At 55.6% G+C, this 17481-nt stretch overlaps 1 protein-coding gene across 2 annotated transcripts in view; it reads right to left on the reverse strand.

Moving 5' to 3' along the window:
* Positions 1 to 2066: 2066 nt before the first annotated feature.
* The window catches only part of HEG1 (heart development protein with EGF like domains 1), a 174970-nt gene continuing 159555 nt past the window's right edge, over positions 2067 to 17481 (reverse strand). Inside the window, exons 13-14 of one of the 2 annotated variants that reach the window (XR_012250709.1) lie at positions 3489 to 6030; positions 2067 to 3443 (exon numbers count right to left, since the gene is read on the reverse strand). Coding sequence is in view for 1 of the 2 variants with exons in the window: in XM_073647533.1 (XP_073503634.1) it covers positions 5887 to 6030 (144 nt within the window). In the remaining variant the exon portion in view is untranslated. Of the gene's footprint in view, positions 6031 to 17481 lie in introns of both variants that reach the window. The other variant, XM_073647533.1, reaches the window with a different exon arrangement.

Genomic DNA, 17481 nt, shown 5'->3' on the forward strand with positions numbered 1-17481 from the left:
CTCTGTGCCGCCATGAGATGTCACCGCCCGCTCTGGGTCGAGATGTCACCGCCTGCTCTGTTCCGCCATGAGATGTCACCGCCCGCTCTGGGTCGAGATGTCACCGCCCACTCTGGGTCGAGATGTCACCGCCGGCTCTGTGCTGAGATGTCACCGCCGGCTCTGTGCTGAGATGTCACCGCCCGCTCTGTGCCGAGATGTCACCGCCGGCTCTGTGCTGAGATGTCACCGCCCGCTCTGTGTTGAGATGTCACCGCCTGCTCTGTGCCGCCGTGGTGAGATGTCACCGCCTGCTCTGTGCCGCCATAGTGAGATGTCACCGCCCACTCTGTGCCTAGATGTCACCGCCTGCTCTGTGCCGCCATAGTGAGATGTCACCGCCTGCTCTGTGCCGAGATGTCACCGCCGGCTCTGTGCCGCCGTGGTGAGATGTCGCCGCCCGCTCTGTGCCGAGATGTCACTGCCGGCTCTGTGCCGAGATGTCACCGCCCGCTCTGTGCTGAGATGTCACCGCCCGCTCTGTGTTGAGATGTCACCGCCTGCTCTGTGCCGCCGTGGTGAGATGTCACCGCCTGCTCTGTGCCGCCATAGTGAGATGTCACCGCCCACTCTGTGCCTAGATGTCACCGCCTGCTCTGTGCCGCCATAGTGAGATGTCACCGCCTGCTCTGTGCAGAGATGTCACCGCCGGCTCTGTGCCGCCGTGGTGAGATGTCGCCGCCCGCTCTGTGCCGAGATGTCACTGCCGGCTCTGTGCCGAGATGTCACCGCCCGCTCTGTGCCGAGATGTCACCGCCGGCTCTGTGCCGAGATGTCACCGCCCGCTCTGTGTTGAGATGTCACCGCCCGCTCTGTGTTGAGATGTCACCGCCTGCTCTGTGCTGAGATATCACCGCCCGCTCTGTGTTGAGATGTCACCGCATGCTCTGTGCCGAGATGTCACCGCTGGCTCTGTGCCACCATAGTGAGATGTCACCGCCCGCTCTGTGCCCAGATGTCACCGCCCGCTCTGTGCCCAGATGTCACCGCCCGCTCTGTGCCCAGATGTCACCGCCCGCTCTGTGCCCAGATGTCACCGCCCACTCTTTGCCGCCATAGTGAGATGTCACCGCCGGCTCTGTGCTATGTCACCGCCCGCTCTGTGGAAAGATGTCAACGCCCGCTCTGTGCCGAGATGTCACCGCCGGCTCTGTGCCGCCATAGTGAGATGTCACTGCCTGCTCTGTGCCGAGATGTCACCGTTCGCTCTGTGTCGAGATGTCACCGCTCGCGCTGTGCCGAGATGCCACCGCCCGCTCTGTGCCACCATAGTGAGATGTCACCGCCGGCTCTGTGTCGCCATAGTGAGATGTCACCGCTCGCTCTGTGTCGAGATGCCACCGCCCGCTCTGTGCCGAGATGCCACCGCCCGCGCTGTGCCGAGATGTCACCAACTGCTCTGTGCCGCCGTGGTGAGATGCCACCGCCGGCTCTGTGCCGAGATGCCACCGCCCGCTCTGTGTCGAGATGTCACCGACTGCTCTGTGCCGCCATAGTGAGATGTCACCGCTGGCTCTGTGCCGCCATAGTGAGATGTCACCGCTCGCTCTGTGTCGAGATGCCACCGCCCGCTCTGTGCCGAGATGTCACCGACTGCTCTGTGCCGCCGTGATGAGATGTCACCGCCCGCTCTGTGCCGCCGTGATGAGATGTCACCTGCTCTGTTTGTTACAATTACAGCTCTGGAGCACAAACTGCAGCAGTGAGAAGCAGGTACTGAGTGAAGAACAAGTGAGGAGGTTTTATCCCCTTTTACGGCTTCCTGGTACCTGTAGTGATTGCAGCCTGATGGCCTCATACTGAGGTCTTCAGGCGTCGAGTCACATGTGAATTATGACCAAAACTCCAACTGGATTGGGGTTTTTATTCCAGTCTTGCCGCAGTGCAACCTTCATGTGGTGTGTACGGCAGAGTGGACAGTACCGGACCCTCCCCATAGGGGGCAGCACAGGAGCAGCCACACCTCCCCCATCATTTCACCCCATAGAAATAAGTGCAGCCGGCGGCGCGGGACACAATCATATCTGGGTTTATTAATCTGCGACTGCCTAGAACGCCAGCCGCCATCACAGTGAGAGAGAAACCTATAAGAGATGAGAATCGGCACGATAGTGGCCCCCGCGGCCCCGCAGAGCGAGGGGCTAATACACAGGTCACCTGACCAGATCATGGCAGCGCCGGTATTAACTATTGCAGAAGTGCAGGAGGCGCAGCGGCGGCTGCAGGATACACTGTAAATAGCAGATCAGGAGGCGACGTCCGAGACTGCGCAGCATTACCAAGAAAGCAGCGCTGCAGCCGATCTGCACCACCGATCTCATCATCACACAGAGCAGCTCCAGAGATGTACTGATCCAGAGGTACCGCAGGCGCCCTGCTCCAGTCACATCCAGAGCTGCATCCAAGCGCTATGCTCCAGTCACATCCAGAGCTGCATCCAAGCATCAGGCGCCGTGCACCAGTCACATCCAGACCTGCAGCCAAGCATCAGGCGCCGTGCACATTTCACATCCAGAGCTGCACCCAAGCATCAGGCGCCGTGCACATTTCACATCCAGAGCTGCACCCAAGCATCAGGCGCCTTGCTCCACTCACATCCAGAACTGCATCCAAGCATCAGGGGCCATGCGCCAGTCACATCCAGAGCTGCATCCAAGCATCAGGTGCCCTGCTCCAGTCACATCCAGACCTGCATCCAAGCATCAGGTGCCCTGCTCCAGTCACATCCAGACCTGCAGCCAAGCATCAGGCGCCGTGCACCAGTCACATCCGGAGCTGCATCCAAGAATCAGGCGCTGTGCTCCAATCACATGGATTAATACTGTTACATCAAGTGCTAGGCTCTAGTCACATTCAGAGCTGAACTCACAATTATACCTTGTTTCTTTTAGTACTTGGACTGCAGAAACTCATATTTCACACGTCTGTACAGTGAGTGGGAAACTGGGCGACATTGTGGCAGATATAGTGCATAGTATGCAGCTCTGGAGGTGACTGGAGGATAAGATGTAACAGCAGAATGGTGACTGCAGCTCTGGAGGATAAGACATGATGTAACAGCAGAATAGTGACTGCAGCTCTGGAGGATAAGACATGATGTAACAGCAGAATAATGACTGCAGCTCTGGAGGTGACTGGAGGATAAGGCATGATGTAACAGAATAGTGACTGCAGCTCTGGAGGTCACTGGAGGATAAGATCTGATGTAACGGCAGAATAGTGGCTGCAGCTCTGGAGGTGACTGGAGGATAAGGCACGATGTAACAGAATAGTGACTGCAGCTCTGGAGGTGACTGGAGGATAAGATCTGATGTAACAGCAGAATAGTGACTGAGGCTCTGGAGGTGACTGGAGGACAAGGCACAATGTAACAGAATAGTGACTGCAGCTCTGGAGGATAAGATCTGATGTAACAGCAGAATAGTGACTGCAGCTCTGGAGGATAAGACACGATGTAACAGCAGAATAGGGACCGCAGCTCTGGAGGTGTCTGGAGGATAAGACAAGATGTAACAGCAGAATAGTGACCGCAGCTCTGGAGGATAAGACCTGATGTAACAACAGGATAGTGAGTGAAGCTCTGGAGAATAAGACATGATGTCTAAGCAGAATAGTGACTGCAGCTCTGGAGGATAAGACACGATGTAACAGCAGAATAGTGACCGCAGCTCTGGAGGATAAGACATGATGTAACAGCAGAATAGTGATTGCAGCTCTGGAGGATAAGACACGATGTAACAGCAGAATAGTGACTGCAGCTCTGGAGAATAAGACATGATGTGTGAGCAGAATAGTGACTGCAGCTCTGGAGGTGACTGGAGGATAGGACAAGATGTAACAGCAGAATAGTGACCGCAGCTGTGGAGGATAAGACATGATGTAAGCAGAATAGTGAGTGCAGCTCTGGAGGATAAGACAGGATGTAACAGCAGAATAGTGAGTGCAGCTCTGGAGGTGACTGGAGGATAAGACATGATGTAACAGCAGAATAGTGAGTGCAGCTCTGGAGGATAAGACGTGATGTAACAGCAGAATAGTGACTGCAGCTCTGGAGGATAAGACATGATGTAACAGCAGAATAGTGAGTGCAGCTCTGGAGGATAAGACATGATGTAACAGCAGAATAGTGAGTGCAGCTCTGGAGGATAAGACGTGATGTAACAGCAGAATAGTGAGTGCAGCTCTGGAGGATAAGACGTGATGTAACAGCAGAATAGTGACTGCAGCTCTGGAGGATAAGACATGATGTAATAGCAGAATAGTGAGTGCAGCTCTGGAGGTGACTGGAGGATAAGACAAGATGCTGCTCAGGGTAAGTTTAGCTTCTCCGCATCGTACAGAGATTGTGCCTCCTGCCTGGCTGTGGGGGGCACTTGGTCGGTTGTCCTGTGTTCTGCCCCCACACACGGGATAGCAGATTATGTGGCTGTGCACACAATGGCGGTGGGTGTCCGCATGTCTCCGGTATTATGGCCGCCTGCTCCACAGGTTTGTAGCCATCTAGATTGAAAATACAAAAAAATGACACGAAAGAGAAGTGCAGCTGAGTGGCCGCGGGCACGACGTCCGGTCCGGATAACGTCCTCACGTCTGGACTGAGGTCACAGAGAACCTCGAGCCTCTCCTGGACGGAGGATGAGACTCCTTGTACAGGCGGGAGGCCACCAGTCCGCTCCTTTGCTCTCCTTCCTTGTGGTGTGACTGCTCCTCCGTATTTCCGGCGGTGGCGTATCGCGGTGTCACATTCTTCCCATAGACGTGGACACATCAATGAATGACTGGACACAGGCGATGGCGGCGGCGGCCGCCATGGTTGATTTTTGCGTCTTCCTCATATTCTCGTGTCTTTGTAGTTGCTATGTCAGATTGGGGGCAGCCGTGGTGATGCGAGGGGCAGCCGTGGTGATGTGGGGGGCGGGGGTCAGCCGTGGTGATGCGGGGGTCAGCCATGGTGATCTGGGGGGCAGACGTGGTGATGCGGGGGGCAGCCGTGGTGATGTGGGGGTCAGCCGTGGTGATGTGGGGGTCAGCTGTGGTGATCTGGGGGGCAGACGTGGTGATGCGGGGGTCAGCCATGGTGATCTGGGGGGCAGACGTGGTGATGCGGGGGGCAGCCGTGGTGATCTGGGGGTCAGCCGTGGTGATGTGGGGGTCAGCTGTGGTGATCTGGGGGGCAGACGTGGTGATGCGGGGGGCAGCCATGGTGATGTGGGGGGCAGCCATGGTGATGTGGGGGGCGGGGGTCAGCCGTGGTGATGTGGGGGTCAGCCGTGGTGATGCGAGGGGCAGCCGTGGTGATGTGGGGGTCAGCCGTGGTGATGCGAGGGGCAGCCGTGGTGATGTGGGGGGCGGGGGTCAGCCGTGGTGATGTGGGGGTCAGCCGTGGTGATGCGAGGGGCAGCCGTGGTGATGTGGGGGTCAGCCGTGGTGATGCGAGGAGCAGCCGTGGTGATGTGGGGGCTGCCGTGGTGATCTGGGGGGCAGACGTGGTGATGCGGGCGTCAGTGGCAGCCGCAGCCGTGGTGATGCTAGGAGCAGCTGTGGTGATGTGGGGGGCAGCCGTGGTGATGCGGGGGGCAGCCGTGGTGATGCGGGGGGCAGTCGTGGTGATGCGGGGGCAGTCGTGGTGATGCGGGGGGCAGCCGTGGTGATGCGGGGGCAGTCGTGGTGATGCGGGGGGCAGTTGTGGTGATGCGGGGGGCAGCCGTGGTGATGCGGGGGCAGTCGTGGTGATGCGGGGGGCAGTTGTGGTGATGCGGGGGGCAGTCGTGGTGATGCGGGGGGCAGCCGTGGTGATGCGGGGGCAGTCGTGGTGATGCGGGGGGCAGTGCGATTCTTCCTTCTATTCTAGAAGTAGTCCCTCCTCCTATTGTCCTCATTAATGAATGATGGGTTGTATTGTCCGGGGTAGATGCAGGAGTGGCGGGACCCCGGGAGGCCGCTGTACGGGTAAAGTCCGCTTCTCTCCATCTCCGCGTTCCTCAGTCCGGGCTAAAAATACAGAAGAGAAAATCAATGAGAAGTAAAAGTGTCCACAAAGACTTCTACCGTATATAGGGGCACCGCGGCAGGGTGCTGTATATAGGGGCAATGCAGCCAGGTACCGTATATAGGAGCACCGCAGCAGGGTGCTGTATATAGGGGCAACGCAGCCAGGTACCGTATATAGGAGCACCGCGGCAGGGTGCTGTATATAGGGGCAATGCAGCCAGGTACCGTATATAGGGGCACCGCGGCAGGGTGCTGTATATAGGGGCAATGCAGCCAGGTACCGTATATAGGAGCACCGCGGCAGGGTGCTGTATATAGGGGCAACGCAGCCAGGTACCGTATATAGGAGCACCGCGGCAGGGTGCTGTATATAGGGGCAACGCAGCCAGGTACCGTATATAGGAGCACAGCGGCAGGGTGCTGTATATAGGGGCAACGCAGCCAGGTACCGTATATAGGAGCACTGCGGCAGGGTGCTGTATATAGGGGCAACGCAGCCAGGTACCGTATATAGGGGCACCGCGGCAGGGTGCTGTATATAGGGGCAACGCAGCCAGGTACCGTATATAGGAGCACAGCGGCAGGGTGCTGTATATAGGGGCAACGCAGCCAGGTACCGTATATAGGAGCACCGCGGCAGGGTGCTGTATATAGGGGCAACGCAGCCAGGTACCGTATATAGGAGCACCGCGGCAGGGTGCTGTATATAGGGGCAATGCAGCCAGGTACCGTATATAGGAGCACAGCGGCAGGGTGCTGTATATAGGGGCAACGCAGCCAGGTACCGTATATAGGGGCACCGCGGCAGGGTGCTGTATATAGGGGCAACGCAGCCAGGTACCGTATATAGGGGCAACGCAGCCAGGTACCGTATATAGGAGCACAGCGGCAGGGTGCTGTATATAGGGGCAACGCAGCCAGGTACCGTATATAGGAGCACCGCGGCAGGGTGCTGTATATAGGGGCAACGCAGCCAGGTACCGTATATAGGGGCACCGCGGCAGGGTGCTGTATATAGGGGCAACGCAGCCAGGTACCGTATATAGGAGCACAGCGGCAGGGTGCTGTATATAGGGGCAACGCAGCCAGGTACCGTATATAGGAGCACCGCGGCAGGGTGCTGTATATAGGGGCAACGCAGCCAGGTACCGTATATAGGAGCACCGCGGCAGGGTGCTGTATATAGGGGCAACGCAGCCAGGTACCGTATATAGGAGCACAGCGGCAGGGTGCTGTATATAGGGGCAACGCAGCCAGGTACCGTATATAGGGGCACCGCGGCAGGGTGCTGTATATAGGGGCAACGCAGCCAGGTACCGTATATAGGGGCAACGCAGCCAGGTACCGTATATAGGAGCACAGCGGCAGGGTGCTGTATATAGGGGCAACGCAGCCAGGTACCGTATATAGGAGCACCGCGGCAGGGTGCTGTATATAGGGGCAACGCAGCCAGGTACCGTATATAGGAGCACCGCGGCAGGGTGCTGTATATAGGGGCAACGCAGCCAGGTACCGTATATAGGAGCACAGCGGCAGGGTGCTGTATATAGGGGCAACGCAGCCAGGTACCGTATATAGGAGCACCGCGGCAGGGTGCTGTATATAGGGGCAACGCAGCCAGGTACCGTATATAGGAGCACCGCGGCAGGGTGCTGTATATAGGGGCATCGCAGCCAGGTACCGTATATAGGAGCACCGCAGCGGGGTGCTGTATATAGGGGCAACGCAGCCAGTTACCGTATATAGGAGCACAGCGGCAGGGTGCTGTATATAGGGGCAACGCAGCCAGGTACCGTATATAGGAGCACCGCGGCAGGGTGCTGTATATAGGGGCAACGCAGCCAGGTACCGTATATAGGAGCACCGCGGCAGGGTGCTGTATATAGGGGCAACGCAGCCAGGTACCGTATATAGGAGCACCGCAGCAGGGTGCTGTATATAGGGGCAACGCAGCCAGGTACCGTATATAGGAGCACCGCGGCAGGGTGCTGTATATAGGGGCAACGCAGCCAGGTACCGTATATAGGAGCACAGCGGCAGGGTGCTGTATATAGGGGCAACGCAGCCAGGTACCGTATATAGGAGCACCGCAGCAGGGTGCTGTATATAGGGGCAACGCAGCCAGGTACCGTATATAGGAGCACCGCGGCAGGGTGCTGTATATAGGGGCAACGCAGCCAGGTACCGTATATAGGAGCACCGCAGCAGGGTGCTGTATATAGGGGCAACGCAGCCAGGTACCGTATATAGGAGCACCGCGGCAGGGTGCTGTATATAGGGGCAACGCAGCCAGGTACCGTATATAGGAGCACCGCGGCAGGGTGCTGTATATAGGGGCAACGCAGCCAGGTACCGTATATAGGAGCACAGCGGCAGGGTGCTGTATATAGGGGCAACGCAGCCAGGTACCGTATATAGGAGCACCGCAGCAGGGTGCTGTATATAGGGGCAACGCAGCCAGGTACCGTATATAGGAGCACCGCGGCAGGGTGCTGTATATAGGGGCAACGCAGCCAGGTACCGTATATAGGAGCACCGCAGCAGGGTGCTGTATATAGGGGCAACGCAGCCAGGTACCGTATATAGGAGCACTGCGGCAGGGTGCTGTATATAGGGGCACCGGGGCAGGGTGCTGTATATAGGGGCAATGCAGCCAGGTACCATATATAGGAGCACCGCGGCAGGGTGCTGTATATAGGGGCAACGCAGCCAGGTACCGTATATAGGAGCACCGCGGCAGGGTGCTGTATATAGGGGCAACGCAGCCAGGTACCGTATATAGGAGCACAGCGGCAGGGTGCTGTATATAGGGGCAACGCAGCCAGGTACCGTATATAGGGGCACCGCGGCAGGGTGCTGTATATAGGGGCAACGCAGCCAGGTACCGTATATAGGGGCAACGCAGCCAGGTACCGTATATAGGAGCACAGCGGCAGGGTGCTGTATATAGGGGCAACGCAGCCAGGTACCGTATATAGGAGCACCGCGGCAGGGTGCTGTATATAGGGGCAACGCAGCCAGGTACCGTATATAGGAGCACCGCGGCAGGGTGCTGTATATAGGGGCAACGCAGCCAGGTACCGTATATAGGAGCACAGCGGCAGGGTGCTGTATATAGGGGCAACGCAGCCAGGTACCGTATATAGGAGCACCGCGGCAGGGTGCTGTATATAGGGGCAACGCAGCCAGGTACCGTATATAGGAGCACCGCGGCAGGGTGCTGTATATAGGGGCATCGCAGCCAGGTACCGTATATAGGAGCACCGCAGCGGGGTGCTGTATATAGGGGCAACGCAGCCAGTTACCGTATATAGGAGCACAGCGGCAGGGTGCTGTATATAGGGGCAACGCAGCCAGGTACCGTATATAGGAGCACCGCGGCAGGGTGCTGTATATAGGGGCAACGCAGCCAGGTACCGTATATAGGAGCACCGCGGCAGGGTGCTGTATATAGGGGCAACGCAGCCAGGTACCGTATATAGGAGCACCGCAGCAGGGTGCTGTATATAGGGGCAACGCAGCCAGGTACCGTATATAGGAGCACCGCGGCAGGGTGCTGTATATAGGGGCAACGCAGCCAGGTACCGTATATAGGAGCACAGCGGCAGGGTGCTGTATATAGGGGCAACGCAGCCAGGTACCGTATATAGGAGCACCGCAGCAGGGTGCTGTATATAGGGGCAACGCAGCCAGGTACCGTATATAGGAGCACCGCGGCAGGGTGCTGTATATAGGGGCAACGCAGCCAGGTACCGTATATAGGAGCACCGCAGCAGGGTGCTGTATATAGGGGCAACGCAGCCAGGTACCGTATATAGGAGCACTGCGGCAGGGTGCTGTATATAGGGGCACCGGGGCAGGGTGCTGTATATAGGGGCAATGCAGCCAGGTACCATATATAGGAGCACCGCGGCAGGGTGCTGTATATAGGGGCAACGCAGCCAGGTACCGTATATAGGAGCACAGCGGCAGGGTGCTGTATATAGGGGCAATGCAGCCAGGTACCGTATATAGGAGCACCGCGGCAGGGTGCTGTATATAGGGGCAACGCAGCCAGGTACCGTATATAGGAGCACCGCGGCAGGGTGCTGTATATAGGGGCAACGCAGCCAGGTACCGTATATAGGAGCACCGCGGCAGGGTGCTGTATATAGGGGCATCGCAGCCAGGTACCGTATATAGGAGCACCGCAGCGGGGTGCTGTATATAGGGGCAACGCAGCCAGGTACCGTATATAGGAGCACAGCGGCAGGGTGCTGTATATAGGGGCAATGCAGCCAGGTACCGTATATAGGAGCACCGCGGCAGGGTGCTGTATATAGGGGCAACGCAGCCAGGTACCGTATATAGGAGCACCGCGGCAGGGTGCTGTATATAGGGGCAACGCAGCCAGGTACCGTATATAGGAGCACCGCGGCAGGGTGCTGTATATAGGGGCAACGCAGCCAGGTACCGTATATAGGAGCACCGCGGCAGGGTGCTGTATATAGGGGCAACGCAGCCAGGTACCGTATATAGGAGCACCGCAGCAGGGTGCTGTATATAGGGGCAACGCAGCCAGGTACCGTATATAGGAGCACTGCGGCAGGGTGCTGTATATAGGGGCATCGGGGCAGGGTGCTGTATATAGGGGCAATGCAGCCAGGTACCATATATAGGAGCACCGCGGCAGGGTGCTGTATATAGGGGCAACGCAGCCAGGTACCGTATATAGGAGCACCGCAGCAGGGTGCTGTATATAGGGGCAACGCAGCCAGGTACCGTATATAGGAGCACTGCGGCAGGGTGCTGTATATAGGGGCACCGGGGCAGGGTGCTGTATATAGGGGCAATGCAGCCAGGTACCATATATAGGGGCAACGCAGCCAGGTACCGTATATAGGAGCACCGCGGCCGGGTACCGTATATAGGGGCACTTCGGCAAGGTACCGCGTAAAGGGGGACTTTGGCAAGGTAGCTTGTATAGGGGCATCTTTGCAAGGTCCTGTATATAGGAGCACCTCAGCAAGGTGCTGTATACAGGGGCATTTCAGCAAGATACTGTATATAGGGGTATATAGGACAGTACAGTTGTGCTCAAAAGTTTACATACCCCGGCAGAATTTTTCCTTTCTTGGTCTTGTTTCAGAGAATATGAATGATAACAAAAAGCCTTTTTCTCCCCTCATGGTTACTGGTTGGGTGAAGCCATTTATTGTGTTTTCTCTTTTTAAAGCTTAATGACAACCAAAAACATCCACATGACCCTGATCAGAAGTTCACATACCCTGGTGATTTTGGCCTGATAACATGCACAGAATTTGACACAAATGGGTTTGAATGGCTACTAAAGGTAACATCCTCACCTGTGACCTGTTTGCTTGTAATCAGTGTGTGTGCATAAAAGCTGAGTGAGTTTCTGGGATCCAGACAGACTCTTGCATCTTTCATCCAGCCACTCATGTTTCTGGATTGTGAGTCATGGGGAAAGCAAAAGAATTGTCAACGGATCTACGGGAAAAGGTAGTTGAACTGTAGAACACAGGAAAGGGATACAAGAAATATCCAAGGAATTGATAATGCCAGTCAGCAGTGTTCAAACTGTGATTAACAAATGGAAAATCAGGGGCTCTGTAAAAACCAAACCACGGTCAGGTAGACCAACAAAAATTTCGGCCACAACTGCCAGGAAAATTGTTCGGGATGCAAAGAAAAACCCTCAAATAACATCAGCTGAAATTCAGGACTCTCTGAAAACTAGCGGAGTGGCTGTTTCAAGATGCACAATAAGGAGGCACTTGAGGAAAAATGGCTGCATGGTCGAGTCGCCAGAAGAAAGCCATTACTGCGCAAATGCCACAAAGTATCTCGCCTACAATACGCCAAACAGCACAGAAATAAGCCTCAAAACTTCTGGAACAAGGTAATTTGGAGTGATGAGACCAAAATTTAACTTTTTGGCCACAACCATAAATGTTACATTTAGAGAGAGGTCAACAAGGCCTATGATGAAAGGAACACCATGCCTACAGTAAAGCACAGGGGTGGATTGCTGATGTTTTGGGGATGTGTGAGCTACAAAGGCACAGGAAACTTGGTAGAAGTTGAAGGAAAAATGAATGCAACACGTTATCAGCAAATACTGGAGGCAAATTTGCACTCATCATCCTGGAAGCTGCGCATGGGATGTACTTGGACGTTCCAACATGATAATGATCCAAAACACAAGGCCGAGTCGACCTGTCATTGGCTACAGTAGAACAAAGTGAAGGTTCTGGAGAGGCCATCTCAGTCTCCTGACCTCAATATCATTGAGCCACTCTGGGGAGATCTCAAGCGCGCAGTTCATGCTGGACAGCCCAGGAATTTACAGGAACTGGAGGCTTTTTGCCAAGTAGAATGGGCAGCTTTACCATCTGAGAAAATAAAGACCCTCATCCACAACTACCACAAAAGACTTCAAGCTGTCATTGATGTTAGAGGGGGCAACACACGGTATTAAGAACTGGGGTACGGGAACTTATGATCAGGGTCATGTGGATGTTTTTGGTTTTCATTAAGATTTAAAAAGAGAAAACACAATAAATGGCTTCACCCAACCAGTAACCATGAGGGGAGAAAAAGGGTTTTATGTTTTCATTCATATTCTCTGAAACAAGGCCAAGAAAGGAAAAATTTTGCCGGAGTATGTAAACTTTTGAGCACAACTGTATATAGGGACGGCAAGTTATATAGGACAGTATATAGGGGCACCACAGCAAGGTATATAGGGGTACCAAAGTATATATGGCGTCAAGGAACAGAACTCTGCTGCCTCCTATCATCAGGACAATACACAATTGACGGACGAGGTGATGGCTGCTTTCACTACTAGGTCAATTATTGGGAAACTCACAGTGACCGTATAGTAAATACACCACCGATTCCAAAGCATGGAATATATACACTGCTCAAAAAAATAAAGGGACCCCTGAAATCCCCCCTCCTAGATCTGAATGAATGAAATCTTCTCATTGAATACTTTGTTCTGTACAAAGCTGAATGTGCTGACAACAAAATCACCCAAAAATCATCAATGGAAATCACATTTATTAACCAATGGAGGCCTGGATGTGGAGTCACCCCCAAAATTACAGTGGAAAAACACACTACAGGCTGATCCAACTTTGATGTAATGTCCTTAAAACAAGTCACAATGAGGCTGAGTATTGTGTGTGGCCTCCACGTGCCTGTATGACCTCCCTACAACGCCTGGGCATGCTCCTGATGAGGCTGAGTATTGTGTGTGGCCTCCACGTGCCTGTATGACCTCCCTACAACGCCTGGGCATGCTCCTGATGAGGCTGAGTATTGTGTGTGGCCTCCACGTGCCTGTATGACCTCCCTACAACACCTGGGCATGCTCCTGATGAGGCTCAGTATTGTGTGTGGCCTCCACGTGTCTGTATGACCTCCCTACAACGCCTGGGCATGCTCCTGATGAGGCTGAGTATTGTGTGTGGCCTCCACGTGCCTGTATGACCTCCCTACAATGCCTGGGCATGCTCCTGATGAGGCTGAGTATTGTGTGTGGCCTCCACGTGCCTGTATGACCTCCCTACAACGCCTGGGCATGCTCCTGATGAGGTTGCGGATGGTCTCCTGTGGGATCTCCTCCCAGACCTGGACTAAAGCATCCGTCAACTCCTGGACAGTCTGTGGTGCAACGTGACGTTGGTGGATGGAGCGAGACATGATGTCCCAGATGTGCTCAATCGGATTCAGGTCTGGGGAACGGGCGGCCAGTCCATAGCTTCAATGCCTTCATCTTGCAGGACCTGCTGACACACTCCAGCCACATCAGGTCTGGCATTGTCCTGCATTAGGAGGAACCCAGGGCCAACCGCACCAGCATATGGTCTCACAAGGGGTCTGAGGATCTCATCTCGGTACCTAATGGCAGTCAGGCTACCTCTGGCGAGCACATGGAGGGCTGTGCGGCCCCCCAAAGAAATGCCACCCCACACCATTACTGACCCACTGCCAAACCGGTCATGCTGAAGGATGTTGCAGGCAGCAGATCGCTCTCCACGGCGTCTCCAGACTCTGTCACGTCTGTCACATGTGCTCCGTGTGAACCTGCTTTCATCTGTGAAGAGCACAGGGCGCCAGTGGCCACTTTGCCAATCCTGGTGTTCTGTGGCAAATGCCAAGCGTCCTGCACGGTGTTGGGCTGTGAGCACAACCCCCCTCTGTGGGCGGCGGGCCTCATACCACCCTCATGGAGTCGGTTTCTAACCGTTTGTGCAGACACATGCACATTTGTGGCCTGCTGGAGGTCATTTTGCAGGGCTCTGGCAGTGCTCCTCCTGTTCCTCCTTGCACAAAGGCGGAGGTAGCGGTCCTGCTGCTGGGTTGTTGCCCTCCTACGGCTTCCTCCATCTGGGACATCATGTCTCGCTCCATCCACCAACGTCACGTTGCACCACAGACTGTCCAGGAGATGGCGGATGCTTTAGTCCAGGTCTGGGAGGAGATCCCACAGGAGACCATCCGCAACCTCATCAGGAGCATGTCCAGGCGTTGTAGGGAGGTCATACAGGCACGTGGAGGCCACACACAATACTCAGCCTCATCAGGAGCATGCCCAGGCTTTGTAGGGAGGTCATACAGGCACGTGGAGGCCACACACAATACTCAGCCTCATCAGAAGCATGCCCAGGCATTGTATGGAGGTCATACAGGCACGTAGAGGCCACACACAATACTCAGACTCATCAGGAGCATGCCCAGGCGTTGTAGGGGGGTCATACAGGCACGTAGAGGCCACACACAATACTCAGCCTCATCAGGAGCAAGCCCAGGAGTTGTAGGGAGGTCATACAGGCACGTGGAGGCCACACACAATACTCAGCCTCATCAGGAGCATGCCCAGACGTTGTAGGGAGGTCATACAGGCACGTGGAGGCCACACACAATACTCAGCCTCATCAGGAGCAAGCCCAGGCGTTGTAGGGAGGTCATACAGACACGTGGAGGCCACACACAATATTCAGCCTCATCAGGAGCATGCCCAGGTGTTGTAGGGAGGTCATACAGGCACGTGGAGGCCACACACAATACTCAGCCTCATCAGGAGCAAGCCCAGGCGTTGTAGGGAGGTCATACAGGCACGTGGAGGCCACACACAATATTCAGCCTCATCAGGAGCAAGCCCAGGAGTTGTAGGGAGGTCATACAGGCACGTGGAGGCCACACACAATACTCAGCCTCATCAGGAGCATGTCCAGGCGTTGTAGGGAGGTCATACAGGCACGTGGAGGCCACACACAATACTCAGCCTCATCAGGAGCAAGCCCAGGCGTTGTAGGGAGGTCATACAGGCACGTGGAGGCCACACACAATATTCAGCCTCATCAGGAGCATGCCCAGGCGTTGTACGGAGGTCATACAGGCACGTGGAGGCCACACACAATACTCAGCCTCATCAGGAGCATGCCCAGGCATTGTAGAGAGGTCATACAGGCACGTGGAGACCACACACAATACTCAGCCTCATCAGGAGCATGCCCAGGCGTTGTAGGGAGGTCATACAGGCACGGAGAACACACACAATACTCAGCCTCATCAGGAGCATGCCCAGGCGTTGTAGGGAGGTCATACAGGCACGTGGAGGCCTCACACAATACTCAGCCTCATCAGGAGCATGCCCAGGCGTTGTAGGGAGGTCATACAGGCACGGAGAACACACACAATACTCAGCCTCATCAGGAGCATGCCCAGGCGTTGTAGGGGGGTCATACAGGCACGTGGAGGCCACACACAATACTCAGCCTCAACAGGAGCATGCCCAGGCGTTGTAGGGAGGTGATACAGACACGTGGAGGCCACACACAATACTCAGCCTCATCAGGAGCATGCCCAGGCGTTGTAGGGAGGTCATACAGGCACGTGGAGGCCACACACAATACTCAGCCTCAACAGGCGCATGCCCAGGCGTTGTAGGGAGGTCATACAGGCACGTGGAGGCCACACACAATACTCAGCCTCATCAGGAGCATGCCCAGGCGTTGTAGGGAGGTGATACAGACACGTGGAGGCCACACACAATACTCAGCCTCATCAGGAGCATGCCCAGGCGTTGTAGGGAGGTCATACAGGCACGTGGAGGCCACACACAATACTCAGCCTCATCAGGAGCATGCCCAGGCGTTGTAGGGAGGTCATACAGGCACGTGGAGGCCACACACAATACTCAGCCTCATCAGGAGCATGTCCAGGCGTTGTAGGGAGGTCATACAGGCACGTGGAGGCCACACACAATACTCAGCCTCATCAGGAGCATGCCCAGGCGTTGTAGGGAGGTCATACAGGCACATGGAGGCCACACACAATAATCAGCCTCATCAGGAGCATGCCCAGGCGTTGTAGGGAGGTCATACAGGCACGTGGAGGCCACACACAATACTCAGCCTCATCAGGAGCATGCCCAGACGTTGTAGGGAGGTCATACAGGCACGTGGAGGCCACACACAATACTCAGCCTCATCAGGAGCATGCCCAGGCGTTGTAGGGAGGTCATACAGGCACGTGGAGGCCACACACAATACTCAGCCTCATCAGGAGCATGCCCAGGCGTTGTAGGGAGGTCATACAGGCACGTGGAGGCCTCACACAATACTCAGCCTCATCAGGAGCATGCCCAGGCGTTGTAGGGAGGTCATACAGGCACGTGGAGGCCACACACAATACTCAGCCTCATCAGGAGCATGCCCAGGCGTTGTAGAGAGGTCATACAGGCACGTGGAGGCCACACACAATACTCAGCCTCATCAGGAGCATGCCCAGGCGTTGTAGGGAGGTCATACCGGCACGTGGAGGCCACACACAATACTCAGCCTCATCAGGAGCACGCCCAGGCGTTGTAGGGAGGTCATACAGGCACGTGGAGGCCACACACAATACTCAGCCTCATCAGGAGCACGCCCAGGCATTGTAGGGAGGTCATACAGGCACGTGGAGGCCACACACAATACTCAGCCTCATCAGGAGCATGCCCAGGCGTTGTAGGGAGGTCATACCGGCACGTGGAGGCCACACACAATACACGACCTCATCAGGAGCACGCCCAGGCGTTGTAGGGAGGTCATACAGGCACGTGGAGGCCACACACAATACTCATCCTCATCAGGAGCACGCCCAGGCGTTGTAGGGAGGTCATACAGGCAAGTGGAGGCTACACACAATACTCAGCCTCATCAGGAGCATGCCCAGGCGTTGTAGGGAGGTCATACAGGCACGTGGAGGCCACACACAATACTTAGCCTCATCAGGAGCATGCCCAGGCGTTGTAGGGAGGTCATACAGGCACGTGGAGGCCACACACAATACTCAGCCTCATCAGGAGCATGCCCAGGCGTTGTAGGGAGGTCATACAGGCACGTGGAGGCCACACACAATACTCAGCCTCATCAGGAGCATGCCCAGGTGTTG

This window comes from Phyllobates terribilis, unplaced genomic scaffold (assembly GCF_046119375.1).
Source record: "Phyllobates terribilis strain yellow unplaced genomic scaffold, ASM4611937v1 Scaffold_9__5_contigs__length_417890890, whole genome shotgun sequence".
Lineage (NCBI taxonomy): Eukaryota > Metazoa > Chordata > Amphibia > Anura > Dendrobatidae > Phyllobates > Phyllobates terribilis.